The 17,937-nt window shown below is 42.1% G+C and overlaps 1 protein-coding gene across 1 annotated transcript in view; it reads right to left on the bottom strand.

The window, feature by feature from the left end:
- The window catches only part of LOC126354020 (ATP-dependent translocase ABCB1-like), a 107,807-nt gene that overhangs the window by 16,898 nt on the left and 72,972 nt on the right, over window positions 1–17,937 (bottom strand). The window contains exons 10-12 of the mRNA XM_050003344.1: window positions 17,185–17,346; window positions 8,497–8,700; window positions 1,545–1,786 (exon numbers count right to left, since the gene is read on the bottom strand). Of these exons, the coding sequence (XP_049859301.1) occupies window positions 1,545–1,786; window positions 8,497–8,700; window positions 17,185–17,346 (608 nt within the window). The remainder of the gene's footprint in view (window positions 1–1,544; window positions 1,787–8,496; window positions 8,701–17,184; window positions 17,347–17,937) is intronic.

Raw genomic sequence — 17,937 nt, 5'->3', positions numbered from 1 at the left:
TGAGTTCTGAACTGTATTACATAAATGTTACATTGCAATCGCATAGCTTAGAGAGTTGTGGCAGAGTATTGAGACTGCTATCAGGTAATAATCAGACGGAAAGAAATGTTATTTTTTTTTAAATCTGTCATATTAATAATTAGCTGTTAGACAGAAGCTGCTTTTTCCTATTGGTTTGTCTTACCGCACTAGTTTCAGTCGTTGCCCATCATGAACTTTAGCTGTGTGACAGAAAAGACACATATTTCTTATAATATGTACTTCCAATGTGTATAAAAGTGCGTCCACCCCCGGTAATTGAGTGGTCAGCGCTGTAGGATGAAATCCTAAGGAACCGATTTCGATTCCCGGCTGTGTCGGAGATTTTCTCCGCTCAGGGACTGGATGTTGTGTTGTCCTAATTATTATCATTTCATCCCCATCGACGAGCAAGTCGCCGAAGTGGCGTCAAACCGAAAGATTTGCACCCGGCGAGTGATCTAAGGGAGGCTCTAGTCACACGACGTTTACATTTATTTAATACTGTTATGCACGGTCGGAGTGGCCGAGCGGTTCTAGGCACTACAGTCTGGAACCGTGCTACTGCTACGGTCGCAGGTTCGAATTCTGCCTCGAGCATGGATGTGTGTGATGTCCTTAGGTTAGTTAGGTTTAAGTAGTTCTAAGTTCTAGGGGACTGATGACCTCAGCGGTTATGTCCCATAGTGCTCAGAGCCATTGGAACTGTTATGCATATGTGATTTTTTCAATTCATTGTAATGCGAGCTTCCTCATATGTAATCAGCGCAAGGACTTTTTCACTGGCAATTGCTGTGCAATCAAAGACTGTTTTTAATATACACTATGAAATGTACGTAATGTAATGCTGCATTTATTTTGTATTGTTTTTGTTAGCGGAAAAAAGAAATTTGTTGTCATTAAAGAATACCAGCAAAATTTTCGACAACTTTTTCGCTTTTTAGATCGACCTGTACCATAACGTAGAAGAAATTCTGCGTTTAGACGGCAGTGGCTGACATTAGTGTGCCATTTGGGGGCGGGAATCTGGATGTTTACAGGGCGATAGCGATCTATTCAGTACCACAGAATTCACCTCTTGTATGGCGGATGCCAAAGATACACGGTGCACCGGAATGGGATAGGAAGACCGGCATGGACGTGAGTTACTGTTAAAAAGTGGAAAAATTGGAGAATGTTAACGATCAGATGAAGGTAAGAAAAGGATTTGTTTTAGACGTAGCAATAGATAGGACGTGTAAATACTCTGATATGAAAATGTAGATATGTCAGAAGTTATAATACGGCATGGGTGGGACGGGCATTAGAAAGAAGAAACTAGATAATATACTCTCTAAGAAGAAGAGAAGCTTCAAAATGTGTTAAGCAGGTTTAGGTTGTACCTGTTTGGAAAGAATGAATTATGCGTGCTATAGGTGACATAATGGCCGTGGTTATAGCAGAATAAGCGAGGAAGCAAGCAAATGAATGTTATCGCTGTGTATTAATGGAGACAAAGATGGCCCAAAGAAGAAGCAGTTACTCACTTGTAGACGTCTTGGTAGGGCACGCCGTCGGCATGGACGAGTGTTGCTCCATAGTACATGCATGCGGCGTAGGTAAATGTGCCAATGTTCCGAGAGAGGCTGTAGACAGCGGCACGCACGTGCGTGTGGCGCTCTGCGACCTGCAACGCTGGCTGCAACTCTGACAGGTACCGGGCATGGAACAGACGCTCGCGGCAGAGACCCGCCACCGTGCGGATGCTACCAACTGCCTCCACTGCCACCTGTAACAACAGGATAAGATGAGTTTCTACCACGCATCGCCCTCTCCCTTCATGTGATCGAGAAATTCTCAATAATAATTATTTCATGTTTTTAAGTTGATTTCTTTCCGTTTTGGGAAATAAATGTTTCCATGTCTTGTGGTTGGGCTGATAGATATTTATCAGTTTCATTACTGTTTATACCACTCACTGCTGTCACTCTGCTTGACGCTAGCTGCCCTTCAAATTTACGCTAGCGCTGAATGAAAAATGAGTGCTACGAAAGCGTGGATATCTGGCAGAGGCAGGAAAGGCAACGCTTTAAAGCTCCCTGCTGTGGACGTAGTATGAATAGTAGATTGAGCATGAGAACGCTGAGATCATTCTACTTCATATGACTTGCTCAAAAACGGTACATTGATTGCTACATCTTAACTGAGTTCAAGACGTGCATCTCTATTATATGCGTGGAGAGGTGCATCAGACCATTCTTCGACTTGAAGACCACAACAGTAAATCGTTTCAATGATTCCGTGCCACTCACAGCTGTCATTTTTTCTTTGCTTATGCACTATTTTACTTAGACCCTTGGAGTAAGGGTAGTGTCTTTGACTAGTAATGAAAACGTCCTGGGTCAGAGGTTAGAATCCAGTCAATGGTGAAAAAATTATAAATAAAGATCTTCCATAATTTGGGCTGAATGCTTATAAGGCGACATCCTCGTTATGCCTATCGCCTTTTCAAAGATGGCGAAGGAGTACTATTTCCTGCTCTTGTGCTCGGAAACTGCCGCTAAAAGGCGAGACTTTTGGCAATGGTCAATAGTATGAGGATAAATAAGGCAATGGAAACTACTGCATTAAAAACACACGTGCTAAGAACATTCAACACCCAAGATCACATAAATATATCTTTGTGGCCCTTTGTACAAGGTACTTTATGTTTCTAAGTAATTTAGTCGTGACAAAATTTTTATAATGTGCTGATTTTTATCCACGTGACATATTAGCGTGAGATGAAAAGTAAAATGAATACGTTCCATAACAAAAAGATTTTTTTAAGACCTGAAGATGACAGCAAAGTCTATCGACACCAATAGTTTTAAATGAAGAAATATCTATGCGATCTTGGATGTGGAATGTTTGTAGCAAGTAAAACAGATCTCCCTTTCGGTCTTCGCAAAATGAGAAAATTCAATTAAACACACAATGTGTATCAACAGGACATGTGGCCTGCAACTCGAAGAAGTTTCATGTGATCTCACTATTCGAAAAAGATTCCGGGTTAGACCCCCATTCCTATCTCTGGGAGAGGACTGCCAAGAGGTAAGTAACAATGAGAAAGAGATTGTATAACCAATGAAAGCGTAAGATACTACGATCCACATCATGACCCAGAAATCACAGGATAGCGGATCGAAGTGGCACTGAACACTGTCTCGCTTCGTTGTAGCAAGGAGGACGCTACAAAGGGTACGAAATTTTCTAAGACTTGGTTTTCGTTAAACTGTATGGCACTGACTATATGTAGTGTACGACGTAAATAATATTCGAATGAAATACATCCATATCCAGTTCAATTTGAACATTTTTCGTTTTTATTTATGTGTATTGCTGTGTTCTTCACTTCCAAGACTTTCTTCAAGCAGTTCTCTTTCCTAATCCTGTGCAAATGTCTTCACCGCTGAGCAACAATTGCAACGAACATCATTTTGAAACTATTTAATGTTCTTAAAAGTTTGTCTCCTTTTATAACTTGTATCCTCCACCCCAACGCACATGCACAATTTTTATTCCTTCACCAAATTAACTATTTCTTGACGCTTCAGTTTCGTCCAGTCAACTGACCCCGTCTTATAGGCAAGCTGTGCCACAATTTTCTTTTCTCATCAGTTCTGTTCGCTGTCTTCTCATTGGTTGCATAGCCTACCCATCTAATTTTCAATATTTTTCTGTAGCATAAATTATCAAATGTTTCTGTTGTATCGTTGTCCAAGCTGTTTACCTTCCGCGTTTCACTTCCGAACAGGGCTCACTTCTTTAGACAGATACCTTCAGAAAAGGCTAACTAATACTTATATTTACTTTCCATGTTAAGAAATTTTCCATTCAGAAACGCTTCTTTTTCTGTTGCTAGTGTACGTTCTATGTACTGTCTGCTGCGGTCAAAGTTCGTTACTTTGTACTGAAATATCAAAATATCTCAATATTTCATTTCCTAATCTACTGCCCTTTGCATCGCCTGGTTTAAGTCACATACATTTGAGTACCGTTGTTTTAGGATTGTTTATGTTTACCTTATATCCTTTTCTCAAGATACTAGCTATTCTGACAGAATTATGTATCATCAGCAAACTCACAATTTTTATTTAATCTAACTGTACTTCAATTCCCTTTCCAGATTTCTTATTAATTTCCTTTAAGGACTGCTAAAAATACAGACTGAGTAGCACTGAGGATAAGCTACCTACGTAAGTCTTCTCAACTACTGCTTTCATTCTCTGACTCTTGTAACTGTAGTCTGGTTTCTGTACAATCCATAGCTAACACTCCACTTTTTTTGTATTTTACTCTTGTGTCTTCAGAATTTCAAAGAAGGTTTTCCAACTTCGTCAAACGCTCACATCAGATTGGAAACCTATACAAAAATAAAACTGTCCGAGATTTACATTTTTATTGTATTACATGGAACTGGAGACCTAGAAACGACGGAGAGGCTTCGTCTCGGCCGTAGGATCAGTGGTACACCACCCCACAACAGGCTACAGCAGTGCCGGCAGGTGTGGCCGAGCAGTTCTAGGCGCTTCAGCCTGGAACAGCGCTAGCGCTACAGTCGCAGGTTCGAATCCTGCCTCGGGCATGGATGTGTGTGATGTCCTTAGGTTACTTAGGTTTAAGTAGTTCTAAGTTCTAGGGGCTGATGACCTCAGATGTTAAGTCCCATAGTGCTCAGAGCCATTTGAACCATGAACCATTTGAGCTAAGCGGCCCACTCACCCTCCGCCGTCCCACACCGAACCTAGGGTTATTGTGCTGTTCGGCCCCCAGTGGCCCTCCCCCCCTCCCCCCTCCCCTCCCCTCCCCCCCTCTCCCCCGGAACGTCTCACACCACACGAGTGTAGCCCCAATGTTTGCGTGGTAGAGTAATGATGGTGTACGCGTACGTGGAGAAAGTGTTTACCCAGCAATCATAGTGTAACTGAGGCGAAGTAACAGAAAACAGTCCACATTCGCTGGGGCAGATGGGAAACCGCCTAAAAACCATCCATAGACTGGCCTGCACACCGGACTTCGACTCTATTCCGCCGAGTGAATCCGTGCCGGGGACAGGAGTGCCTTCCCGCCCGGAAAGGAGATTTACATTTACGTATTTAGAAAAGTCCTGTGCTAGCTACCAACGATGTTTGGTGGAAGGGACATGCTGCACGAGTGCTATTTATATTGTACCGATCATGCGACCCAGAATCGTGAGGAAGACATTTGTCGACATACAGCCTAATGTAGTCATGTCCGTTATGGCCAATATCTTGTATGTTGCGTGCTCTGCAGCTTGTATGTATTTACTAAAGGGCATCTTGATGTACACTATAAGCTCCAATTCAAAAGTATTTCTTTGCCACTCTGGTCCTGTGGTATGTAGCCCATGATTTGCTATGATCATCTTACACCGTGTGTTGTTCATACCACCTGGCACCAATTTTTACCTCTTTATACAGCGCGAATCAAATACGTGGACGCCACACCACGATTCCTTCCGTACTAACAGCACAAAAGTGTATGTAACTGATTTTCAACCCATGCACATTTTCAGTAGAAAATTGACGGCTAAGAAACGCAATTTGGCCTCACTGTATTAACATGTTCGACAATTATCTTCATTCAGTACTGTTTTAATATGTTGATTAGTTAATGCAGTGGGTACAAATATACGTTTGAACATCCGTGTTCACCAATTGGATTTCAGATCATTTCTGTGTTAGTGATAAATAACTGCATGTTGAAATAAAACGAAAACTAAGAAACTATTTTTTTAATTTATTGTTTTACACTGCTTTAAATGGTATCTTCTTTTTAACTGCTTTAGATAAATTACAATAGACCTTACACAAGACACATGCAGTTATTTAGTACTACCTCAGAAATGAGAGGACAATCGTTTTCATTATTTCACTTTTAAAGACGTATTATGTCTCTAAACCGTTATTCGGTGCTCTTGCACCCACTACACCCCTCTATACTCGTCAGTCCACTGTCAGTATTGTTTCCCTTATCTTCAGTTTTACGACAGCTCTTACCCGAAATACACAGAAAAACTCTACCCCAATTCCCTCTTCTTCGGGAGGTCTATCACTCCCTGCTTTCCTGGTAGTTAATAACCTCTGTGCAAAACAGAATTCGAGCTAATCAGCCTTTCAGTCATTTTTGTTATGTTTTTCAGCAGGAGGAGCTTAGGGAAGGATCACTTCCCCATGAACTCAAATAGGTAATGGAATTTGTCAGGTAATAGATCACGTAATGAGGAAAGAAAAGTCCTTGTAAGTGAGTTCTGGATGTCGTTTCTTACAAAATCCATATTAACCCCAGTTTTACTTATTCTTTGTTTGTACACACTCAAAAAGGAAGCACCCATCAGTGAGATTAATAAGATACAAAAACAAAAAGAAATACAAGCCATGAATATTGGGACAATTTACTTGGGTCTTAGATGTGCTTGACAAGTCCACAAGCCATGGGTGAAGCAAGAGTGATGATCCTATCAACAGTTTGTTTCTTGTTGGGCGCGTAACGATCACTCTGCTCGAACCACCAAACAAGGTATTGGTTCCGTGTGCAAATCTTTAAATTCACACTGTCATACCCCATAACCTATAGGCAGGAACGTTGCTGGAGCTCTCGTACTCACGGAGCACTGTTTGCACAGGGCTGTTTTAGATTTGCGAACATATAATGGATACTACACTGATCATCCAGAACATCATGACCACTTATCTAATATCCAGTATGTCCACCTTTGGCACAGATAACAGTGGCGACCCATCATGGCATGGAAGCAACGAGGGCTTCGTAAGTCGCTGGAGGGATCTAACACATCACATCTGCGCACACAAGTCGCCTAATTCCCATAAATTACAGGGAGGGAGCCTATGAGCTCTGACGTCACGTTGAACCACATCTCAGATGTGTTCGATCGGGTTTAGATTTGGCAAGCTGGCGGGTCAGCACACCAGTTGGAACTCACCGCTGTGCTCCTGGAACAACTTCACCACAATCCTGGTCTTGTGACCCGTCGTCGGGAAACATGATCTTCATCTTCTACATGGTCTGCAATCAATGTACGATACTCCTTGGCTGCCATGGTGCCTTGCACGAGCTCTGCTGGACCCATGAATGCCCAAGCGAATGTTAGTCAGCGCATGGTGGAGCCGCTGCCAGCTTGTCTCTAGCCTGCAGTAAAGGTATCAAGGAGCTGTTCACCTGCAAGACGACGGATTCACGCTGTCCCATCGACGTAATGAAGAAGGTGTCAGGATTCATCAGACAATGCAGCACTCAGCCACTGCTTCAACGTCCAATGCCAGTGGTCATGTGCCGATTTCAGTTGTAGTTGCCAATTTCATGGTGACATTGGTAAATGCATGGGTGGTCGGCTGCGGAGTCCGATTGTTAGGGCGTTCGGTGCACTTTGTGTTCACACAAACCTTTACTCTGCTAACATTAAACTCCGATGTTAGTTCCACCACAGTTAGCCACATGTCCTATTTTACCAAGCAGCTCAGCCTTCAACTTACAAAATCTGTAATGAGGGGTAGCTACCTAATCCCTCGAATATCCGACAAGTTGTGCAGTTTCCTAAATGCTCATGCTAAGCTCGTGGGCCATCAGAACCTGCCTCCGGTCAAACTCAGATAGACTGCACACCTTTTACATCCTACACACAGACTGCACACTCACAGATACTGCACGCATCATCCGTGTGTCTGACTAGAACTCATTGCTTACCAAGTGGCACTGCTATCGTCTGGGCAGGTTTATATCGATATTAGGTTGGTAGTCATGATGTTCTGGCCGATCACTGTGTTTTGGTGACATGGTTATGGTTATGTATAGGGTTATATTTTGAGTTTAGATAACGGTGGTTCAAAATGGTTCAAATGACTCTGAGCACTATGGGTCTTAACGTCTGAGGTCATGAGTCCCGTGGATCTTAGAACTACTTAAACCTAAGTAATCTAAGGACATCACACACATCCATGCCCGAGGTAGGATTCAAACCTGCCACCGTAGCGGTCGCGCCGTTCCAGACTGAAGCGCCTAGAACCGCTCGGCCACACTGGCCGGCGATAACGGTGAGGTTCCACGTTTACTAGTTCCAAATCTTTGTTAATCAGCAGGAGAATTTTGTTATCCGCAGACATGTCATTTGTTGCTGATGTGTACAGTATATAAGTAATGTTATCTTTCTACTTTAGTGTGTACAAAATATTCTATATTATCGACGTTGTGCACTTTCCTTTTTGTCTATCCTGTGCATCAGATTCCACTGACGATGGATTATATTCTCGAATACTGGCATGGCAGCTAAATATCTCTGAAATAGTGCTCATGCTGTACAACAAGAAGTTTCTTATCAGACAATCGCTTTTCCTCTATACTTATGCTGTATTAGTGTTAGACAGACGATTCTGTCGCAGAAGTGAAATTAGATGCGGCTCGACAGGATGTGACAGGCACCTTGGTGGCTTTCTCCACGGATTTTCGAATACGCTCGTCGCCGGCCTCCTCTACGCGGGCATCGTAGTGGTCGGACGCCATGAGGACGGGCATGAAGGCGACCGCCATCAGTCCCAGTCGCCACTCGTAGTACAGGCACACTCCCACAGAGAGCACCAGCGTCGCCAGCGCCTGCACCACGGAGCTGATAGGTTGGCCTGCAGCCTGCAGAACACATCAACTTATTTAATTGCTCGTTCCACTGGACAAAAGCAATCATACATCTATTACTCAGCCACAATAATTGACAATTTTGACCATTGCATTATGGGGAAGAGTCAGCTCAGCAAATGCGCGCACCCCTTGAATGTTACAGAGAAAGAAGCAAAATTGCGTATGGAGTCATTGACATAGCGCCCTCTCAGTGCGTCGTTTTTGGGAAACGAATAGTTTGCGCCGCGATGGATAGCTGTGCGGTCTTGGGCACCTTCCCACGGTTCGGGCGGTTCGAGTCCTCCCTTGGGCATTGGTGTGAGAGTTGTCCTTAGCGTAAGTTAGTTTAATTTAGATTACGTAGTGTGTAAGCCTAGAGACTGATGACCTTAGCAGTTTGATCACATAGAACTTACCACAAATTTCCGAATATTTTGCTGCGTGCTAACACTACCAGGAAACAGGTTACATGAAACCGGAACTAGTCATTCACTTTGCGGGAATCTAGCAGCAGTAAGTGAAAAGGGATCACAAATTCGTTGATGAGAATGCGCGACCAGTACAACGAACTTGGATATTTACCAGAACGCGATTATTCCAGGACTACAGGTATCATAACTTTTTGTCCCAGATTATTCTGAACATTCTTTGGTCTACAATCTGCCAGGACCTAACAACTTAAAATAAATTAAGTATCTCTCACATTTTCCTTAAATCCTGTAGCATTTGTGAGCGGAGGCACTTCTTAGCCGTTGTCACATTAAATTCACCTGAGTACATAATCGCATTCTCAATTTATAAAATTCTCCCACGCTTCGGCCACTGTTGCAATTAGCCTTCCTCACGGTGTTTATGCTAAGTGAAGTTAGAAAGAATACCTCGAGGAATGCCATTTGCAATATTAGCCGAAACCTCGGAGAATTTTACACATTGGCAATACGGACACATACCCAGAAGAATCTTACTGTTTTTAACATTTTTAGACATCATATTTATGTTGGGCTGATTGTGCGCATACGAATATATCAAATAATGAAGTATGACATCGCAGCGATAGAGATAAAGTGTTACAGATGGCTGAAATTGTAGTACAGTAAACAGTCAATTAATTACAACTTCACTAATTTGAAATTCGCGAAAATTATTATCGCGATGTAAAATGGTATCTTTTATAGGAGGAGAGTTTCGTACCTGGAGAACAGTGTGCTTACGAACGCATGATGTTTCATGGTCGGTGATTTTTTTTAGAACTGTATGAAGAAATGCGCACTAGAAAGCTTCATATTCAGTTTCTGGCAGTTTATAGTATTTTTGTTCTGAGACACAAGGTTGTGTTTGTGCTGCATTTGTAAATATTACGAGTTGTACATATTTAAATACTGTATAGTATATTACAGCTCCTTGGCGGACACTGTTAGTCTTTCGATCACAGAGTGTTATGGTTCGTAAAATTTATAATTTTTAAGAACTAGTTACATAGCGTGTGGGCGGTTAAGCCATATTGCATAAGTCATGCACCATCTTGTACCTTGAAATGGAAGGTTTTCTATCGTGAAACACCAGCTACCGGCAAAGGAACTGAGTTTCTTTAAAGTCTTGGTAACTTTCCCAGTCTTGAAAACCAAAATTTACGTTGACCGCCAATAGCTTATATGTCATATTTTTTTGCTTATAACGGGTTTTTGGTAATACTTCTCCTTAATAAGATATTACTTAATAATTTTTGGTGCTTAGAAGAATAACAGTAGAACACATAACTATTAAATGCAGTACTGACAAGATTTTCTCGATTGAAGTATAACATTCATTCCTAGGTATGTAATCATGTTGTGTCTTGGAATCGTTTATCTTACTTGGAGAAACCTTAGTTTCCCAGAGTAATTTATGTGAGTTCAGGAAAAAATGTATCACCAATACAGTAAATGGTATCATTTCAGGATGGAATAAGAAAAAAACATTTAACTTCTCTTATATTGATTGCTGGAGGCGAAAGTCCGGAAAGTACTCGATGTTACTGCCCTCTATTGGGAATCATTTGTGCCAACATGATTTATTGTAAAATGTCGAACGTGCTCTCTCCCTTCCCATACACTTCACGGGGACCGATGAAACGAAATGATCGGAGGGCATTATTGGCCGCGAGACCCCGTCTGTGACTGCTCGGCCTCTTTCTATTTGACGCCACTTCGCTCGATTTGCGTGTCGATGAAAATAAGATGAAATGATAAGAACAACCCAAACACTCAGTTCCAGAGGGAAGAAAATCCCCGATCCGACTAGGAATCGAACACGCAACTCCATGATGCAATGGAAGCGACGTTAGCTCCGAGACTATGCAACAATGTCAAAGTCTGCTCAGTTCCCTTACTGGAGCCCACATGACCAGATGTGTTCTATCTTATATTTACAACTGCTTAAAAATGTGTTAGTGGTACAGTACGACACAGTAATCAAGAAGAGAGTTAGGAAAAATACCAGCAGTTAACTTAAGAAAACAAAATGAAAGCTTTTGAGGCAGATTTTGGTAATCCTAGTAGACGTTTTACGACTTCAAGATAAATCCCAATAAAACTTTGGTCCTAGCGCTGAAACAAGACGAGCTAGAGGGAGAACGAAAGCCGACAATTGAACCCAAAGTAACTACCATTGATAACATAGTATTAGACTAGTTACAGTTTACACGGTCCGTCCAAGATGTTCCGAGACTGCATTTGTTTCTGAGGTACAATCGATTACAGCGGCAGCTTGAACCGTCACCTGTAGGGTTCGGATGAATAGGTTTCTAAAATGACAGAATACGTAAATATAATAGTGCTTAAAAATTTAAAATATGGGAAAAAACTACTACACTACTGGCCATTAAAACTGCTACGCCAAGAAGAAATGCAGACGATAAACGGGTGTTCATTGGACAAATATATTATACAAGAACATGTGATTACATTTTCACGCAATTTGAGCGCATAGATCCCGAGAAATCAGTACAAAGTACAAACACCTATGGCCGTAATAACGGCCTTGATATGCCTGTGTATTGAGTCAAACAGAGCTTGGATGGCGTGTACAGGTACAGCTGCCCTTGCAGCTTCAACACGATACCACAGTTCATCAAGAGCAGTGACTGGCGTATTGTGACGAGCCAGCTGCTCGGCCACCATTGACCGGAAGTTTTCAATTGGTGAGAGATCGGGAGAATGTGCTGGCCAGGGCAGCAGTCGAACATTTTCTGTATCCAGACAGGACCTGCATCATGCGGTCGTGCATTATCCTGCTGAAATGTAGGGTTTCACAGGGTTCGAATGAAGGGTAAAGCCACGGGTCGTGATACATCTAAAATGTAACGTACACTGTTCAAAGTGCCGTCAATGCGAACAAGAGGTGACCGAGACGTGTAACCAATGACATCCCATACCATCACGCCGGGTGATACGCCACTATGGCGATGACGAATACACGTTTCCAATGTGCGTTCACCGCGATGTCGCCAAACACGGATGCGACCATCATTATGCTGTAAACAGAACCTGGATTCATCCAAAAAAATGACCTTTCTCCATTCGTGCACCCAGGTTCGTCGTTGAGTGGCTCCTGTCGGTGATACAGCGTCAAGGGTAACCGCAGCCATGGACTCCGAGCTGCTAGTGCATGCTTCTGCAAAAGGTCGTCGAACTGTTCGTGCAGATGGTTGTTGTGTTGCAAACGTCCCCATCTGTTGACTCAGGGATCGAGACGTGGCTGCACGATCCGTTACAGCCATGCGCATAAGGTGCCTGTCATCTCGACTGCTAGTGATAGGAGACCGTTGGGATCCAGCACGGCGTTCCGTATTACCTTCCTGAACCCGCTGATTCCATATTCTGTTAACAGTCATTGGATCTCGACCAACGCGAGCAACAATGTCGCGATACGATAAACCACTTTTCACCAGGCAACGCCGGTCAACTGCTGTTTATGTATAAGAAATCGATTGGAAACTTTCCTCGTGTCAGAACGTTGTAGGTGTCGCCAACCTTGTGTGAATGATCTGAAAAGCTAATCATTTGCACATCATAGCGTCTTCTTCCTGTCGGTTAAATTTCGCGTCTGTAGCACTTCATCTTCGTGGTGTAGCAATTTCAATGGACAATAGTGTATTTTCAAATAAACCACACTTTATTATACCAAAAACAAATAATTTTATGCTTCTTCAGTCTCACTGGCGTCATTTGTCTCGTTACAATACACAGCCAAATGTTTTCTTTTTTTTTAATTTTCGAAATTAAAACTATTTCTGTGCGAATGGAACAACACTTCGTACCGACTGAAGGATCTTTAAACTTCGCAAGATGTGATTGGAGCAGATTTAAATTTGCACAGTTTTGGAAGTGAGCATGGGACGTCAAGTTTGTCATCTGCTCTTCCGTATAGCATATTGTTAAATTTTGTCAGCAGATTAAAAATTTAATTTTTCTCATGTGCATAGTTCAGTTTTTGCTTTAACAATCCAGCAACGTAACTCTGCAGAGTATCATTTTCAAAAAGTTCTTTTGCATTCAAAATAGAAGCAGACTCATCTTCAAACTGAAAAATAATTGTTTTAATGTCACTGAAATGCACAACGTAGTGTTCAGCTGCTTCTAGACATGTACCCCAACGTGTCAGAACTGGTTCTGGTGGCAAAATAAGATGGAGATACATCTCTTTAAATTTGGGATCCTACTGGGACCTTTCAAAAATATTTTTTCACGTTTGATATTAAACTACCAATATTTATGTAATTTATCCTTATCCACTCAATCAATTTATTTATGCCGTGTGCCAAGCACGTTACGTGGATCACTTTAGGATATAAAATATTCACAGCATCTGCAGCTTTAACCATATAAAGATAAGTGTCGGTAACTAACAACAAAACTTGTTCGTGTTGCACACTATTAGGCCTAAAAACAGAAAAGTGAAGAGATAGAAAATGTGTAACATATTTACGACGAAGACGGCATATAAGTTACCGCCTGTAAACTTCTCAGTGAGCCCTTGCACCCTAGTTTCGACTGGTGGATTTCTCAGACGTCGAGAGTACCGGCAACCTTTGCCAGCGAAATAAATTGTGTTTTAGCTGCCTTTTTTTAATGTTCATGTTTACTACTGCAAATAGGTACGACATTTGATAATAGCGTGTTTATAAATGTGCTGTCACGAAAGTTTGTAACTTTGGTGAGGCATTATCACTACAGGAAATGATTGATGGGGAAGGGTACGCTGACAGCAGAGGACAAAATGTCGAAAACTGCTCTCTCCTTCCCACCACTCCGGAAACGTCGTTTCAGAGTTTCACTCCCAAGGAAGAGATTTTGCTTCATCCCCTCTTTCCATAAGCACTGGGAAGCAACACTAAAAGGCTTGCACGCTATCTAAAAGACTAGGCTGCTTGAGATGGTGCGATTTGTGTTTTCGGCTTGTTCATTCCAAGGCTAGGAATCGCGCTTCGAAACGTCATTTAATGAAATTTTAATCATTTTACACTTTAAAAAAATCATATTCTATGACTTAAAGTTGAAAATATGGATTTATGAAATTCAGATATAAAAATATGGACTAAACTTTGAAACACGGAAAAATATTGAACATGAAAGCTATATTTTCAGACTCCAAATGTCACGAATTACGTAGAAAACTACAAAAAGAATGAAAACTGCTTAAAACGAAAATATGTGTATACATATTAATTCGGGTACTAGTACCTGTAAACAACAGGTGTGAATTTGGCCAGTGAGTTGCAGTGTTAAGCAGTGGACGTGCGTCTGTAATGTGTCGTTGCTGTGTGACAAATAGCAATGGTGCAACGAGCTGAACATCCCTAAATCAAGCCTTCAAGACATTCCCCAGGATGCTACGAAGAAGGCAAAAATGTACGCAATGACTCCCTGCACGCCTTGACTCCCGAACAACAGCAACGACATGTAGACTCCTGCTGCGAATTGTGAATTGATGGAAATGCCGAACTGGGACAATTCTGTTCTGGAAAACATCATCACGGGTGACGAGACTTTGCGTTATCAATACCCCAAAACGAAAAAGTGCACCAGTTCATATGAAGAGCAAACACTTTGTCAACATACATTCAAGCCAATGTATGCACGAATTGAACAACATCGGAAAATAAAGTCTTTTCTGTCAGATTCACACGCTTGTATGAATGTTCTGTGTGATACAGTGAAGTGGGAGGAGACTGTATAGAATACCTGAAGCATTAAAACTCCCATCTTAACTTCTCTCTAGATTTTTTATTAATCCAGCGTCTAAGCTTCTTGGACTGGCAGTGTGGTATTAGAATGCCGTAGGACGAAACACTCACAGATTAACTACTTTAAAATTTGTGTAAACGAAACCATTGCACATATTGTGGTTTCGTCCGGAGATCACGGTGCTACACCAGGGTCGGCAACGTATAATCGACAGAACAGACATTAGCGAGGGCTCGCTGCAATCCGCAGTGACGTATCGGAGGTGCTCCTGTTGATCCCGCCCCCCTGAAGGAATCAGCATCACAACGTAGGACCAACGAGCTGTTAAAGTTTCTAATGAACTTGTACTTCAGTAAATGCTGAACATCGTACCTCAAGAGAACAGATTGTTAACTAGCGCATCACAAGTGATGCTTTCACAGTCAATGGCAGTTGTAAATTATCGACCACACTGGTGACAAAGAAGTATGTCAGAGTAAATCTTTTATTCATTTGTGTAATAAAGTGAACTAATAATTCATATGTTCTTGTATGATGTGCCTTCTCCCACAGCAATCAAAGAACCTACAGTTATGGCCGGATGAAAGTAGTTTCGTCTGGTCGCGACATATATCAAGTTGACACTTCACTTACATTGTTGTGTGACATGTAACAAACAAAAGAAACAAATATTTTGAGGTAGAATGCTGGCCACTACTTACTTTCAGGAGGCGAAATTATTAGAGTGGCTGAAAGGCATGTTCAGATGTGTGTGAAATCTTATTGGACTTGACTGCTTAGGTCATCAGTCCCCAAACTTACACCTACTTAGTCTAAATTATCCCAAGGACAAACACCCACACCCATGCCCGAGGGAGGACTAGAACCTCTTCCTGGATCAGCCGCACAGTCCATCACTGCAGCGCCGTAGACCGCTCGGCATACGAAAGTAAACGAAATATTTCTAGCTTTCGGAACTATTAGTTCCTTACTTAGGCAGAAAAGGGGCGCACTCTGGGAAAGCAGAGCCTAGGACGAGTAGGAGGTCCACCTGTAGCGAGGGCGTCTCCTCTTTAGATACGTAAGCTAAATATTCTTGATACAACGCTTTCACTGGGGCAGGTCGTCAGTTTTTTTCCGTGCCCTCGTAATTTATTGCTGAATCCAGAATGAGCGCGTGTCGATAGCTTGTACTGTACGTATGAACAGGGGATAGCTCCAAAGAAAGGAAAGGAAGAAGGGGTCTTGTATTTCTCTGGCAGAAATATACAGCATCAACACTGCTAGTTGTGGCTGTACAAGATGTTTCCGTAAAAGCATACAAAAATTTAACAGAGCATAGAGGATGCTCCACTGAACAATTTGAGATAGGGAACCTGGGGTCGGAGAAGCCTGCTTAAGATGATAATAGGAATAAAATCACGTTACTGTGGACTTTTTAATTTACATTATTTAACTGCAAATACTATCATTTACACAATGAACGTACCATTTGTACTGTATTTTACAAAATGTGCTGAGACTGATGGCCGATGTCAAGCATTACATCGGCGAAACAGATTCTGACGCACCCAGACAAGTGTCCCTGGCGTGTTTCGAATCACATCACATCACAGGAGGCAGTTACAGTTCTGGTAACCAATTCCATCTCCGTATCCACTGGGGTCTCATAAACAAGTGACTTTAGATATCCTCATAGGATATAATCAAGGGGATTCATGTCAGGTGACGTCGCAGTCATTGAATAGGACCCCTCCTTCCAGTCCAGCGACCAGGAAATACTGTACTGTACGTCTCTGCACAGCAGTGAGAAAAGAATGGGTCTGTCGTTGATTCATAGCACGTTCTGTCATGGGACAATGTAAACACGATACAACACAGCAACAAAATGGACAAGTAAAGAAAACAAAACCTGCATCATGACTTCCTGGTAAACGGGCTCGACCTCCTCGTTTCCTTGCAGCAAATAAAAAATGTAAATGTAAATAAACAGTACCGTACGTGTAAATATGTACGCATGTTAGTTGTAGATAAGCTGGAAAACAGTACAAAGCGGTACACAAGTTTACGTCCATATCTCCTCCAGCTACCTTCTCCAACCCCGAATCCTACTTCAAATTGTTCAATGGATCATTCCCTATATCTTGTTACATTTCTGCGCGCTCTTACGAATAGACCCTGCGTATGGATTATTATACGCAGTATCACTTTTCCTTATGTACAACTTTTTTTTGTAAGCTATTTGAAGTTGCATAATGAATACTGAGCTAAGATTTCAGTAACAGTAGCTCACCCCTTGCACGTCAGAAGTATCCGTGGACAGCCTGGCGCAGAGCGCTCCCGTGCTGTTGTTCTTGTCGTCGAACCAGGCCACCTCCTGGCGCAGCACGGCCGAGAAAGTGAGTTTGCGCAGCCGCATCGTCAACCTGTCCCCGGCGACATCGAAGGTGTACATCTGCAGCAAGTACAACATGTCTGAAATCACAGCCTTTTATTTCCTTCAAATGAGTATAACGCTGCAGTCACTTAAGTCTATGGGCCACAAGACGGTTCTTGTCTTGTGATGGAGGCTTCACATGGGAACAAAACCTTTACGATACATCATGAAGAGTATCAACTTTTACCTCCTGCACTGTTTCTCCACTTAATTGTCTCACAATCGCGATTTCGGGGAGTGTACCATTTCAAATGGTAACTCATTATGAATTGCGTCCAAACATTATTCTTGTAGAAATGAAGTGAATTAATTGAGTAAGAGGAGTAGCGAAGGACTTCAACAATATGCAAGAAGATAGTAAACAACCTGTCTAATATACAGGGTGTTTAAAAAATGACCGGTATATTTGGAACGGCAATAAAAACTAAACGAGCACCGATAGAAATACACCGTTTGTTGCAATATGCTTGGGACAACAGTACATTTTCAGGCGGACAAACTTTCAAAATTACAGTAGTTACAATTTTCAACAACAAATGGCGCTGCAAGTGATGTGAAAGATATAGAAGACAACGCAGTCTGTGGGTGCGCCATTCTGAACGTCGTCTT

The sequence above is a fragment of the Schistocerca gregaria genome, chromosome 3 (assembly GCF_023897955.1).
Source record: "Schistocerca gregaria isolate iqSchGreg1 chromosome 3, iqSchGreg1.2, whole genome shotgun sequence".
Taxonomy (NCBI): Eukaryota; Metazoa; Arthropoda; class Insecta; order Orthoptera; family Acrididae; genus Schistocerca; species Schistocerca gregaria.
The sequence above is the reverse complement of the archived record's forward strand: the minus strand, read 5'-3'. Positions and strand labels throughout refer to the sequence as shown.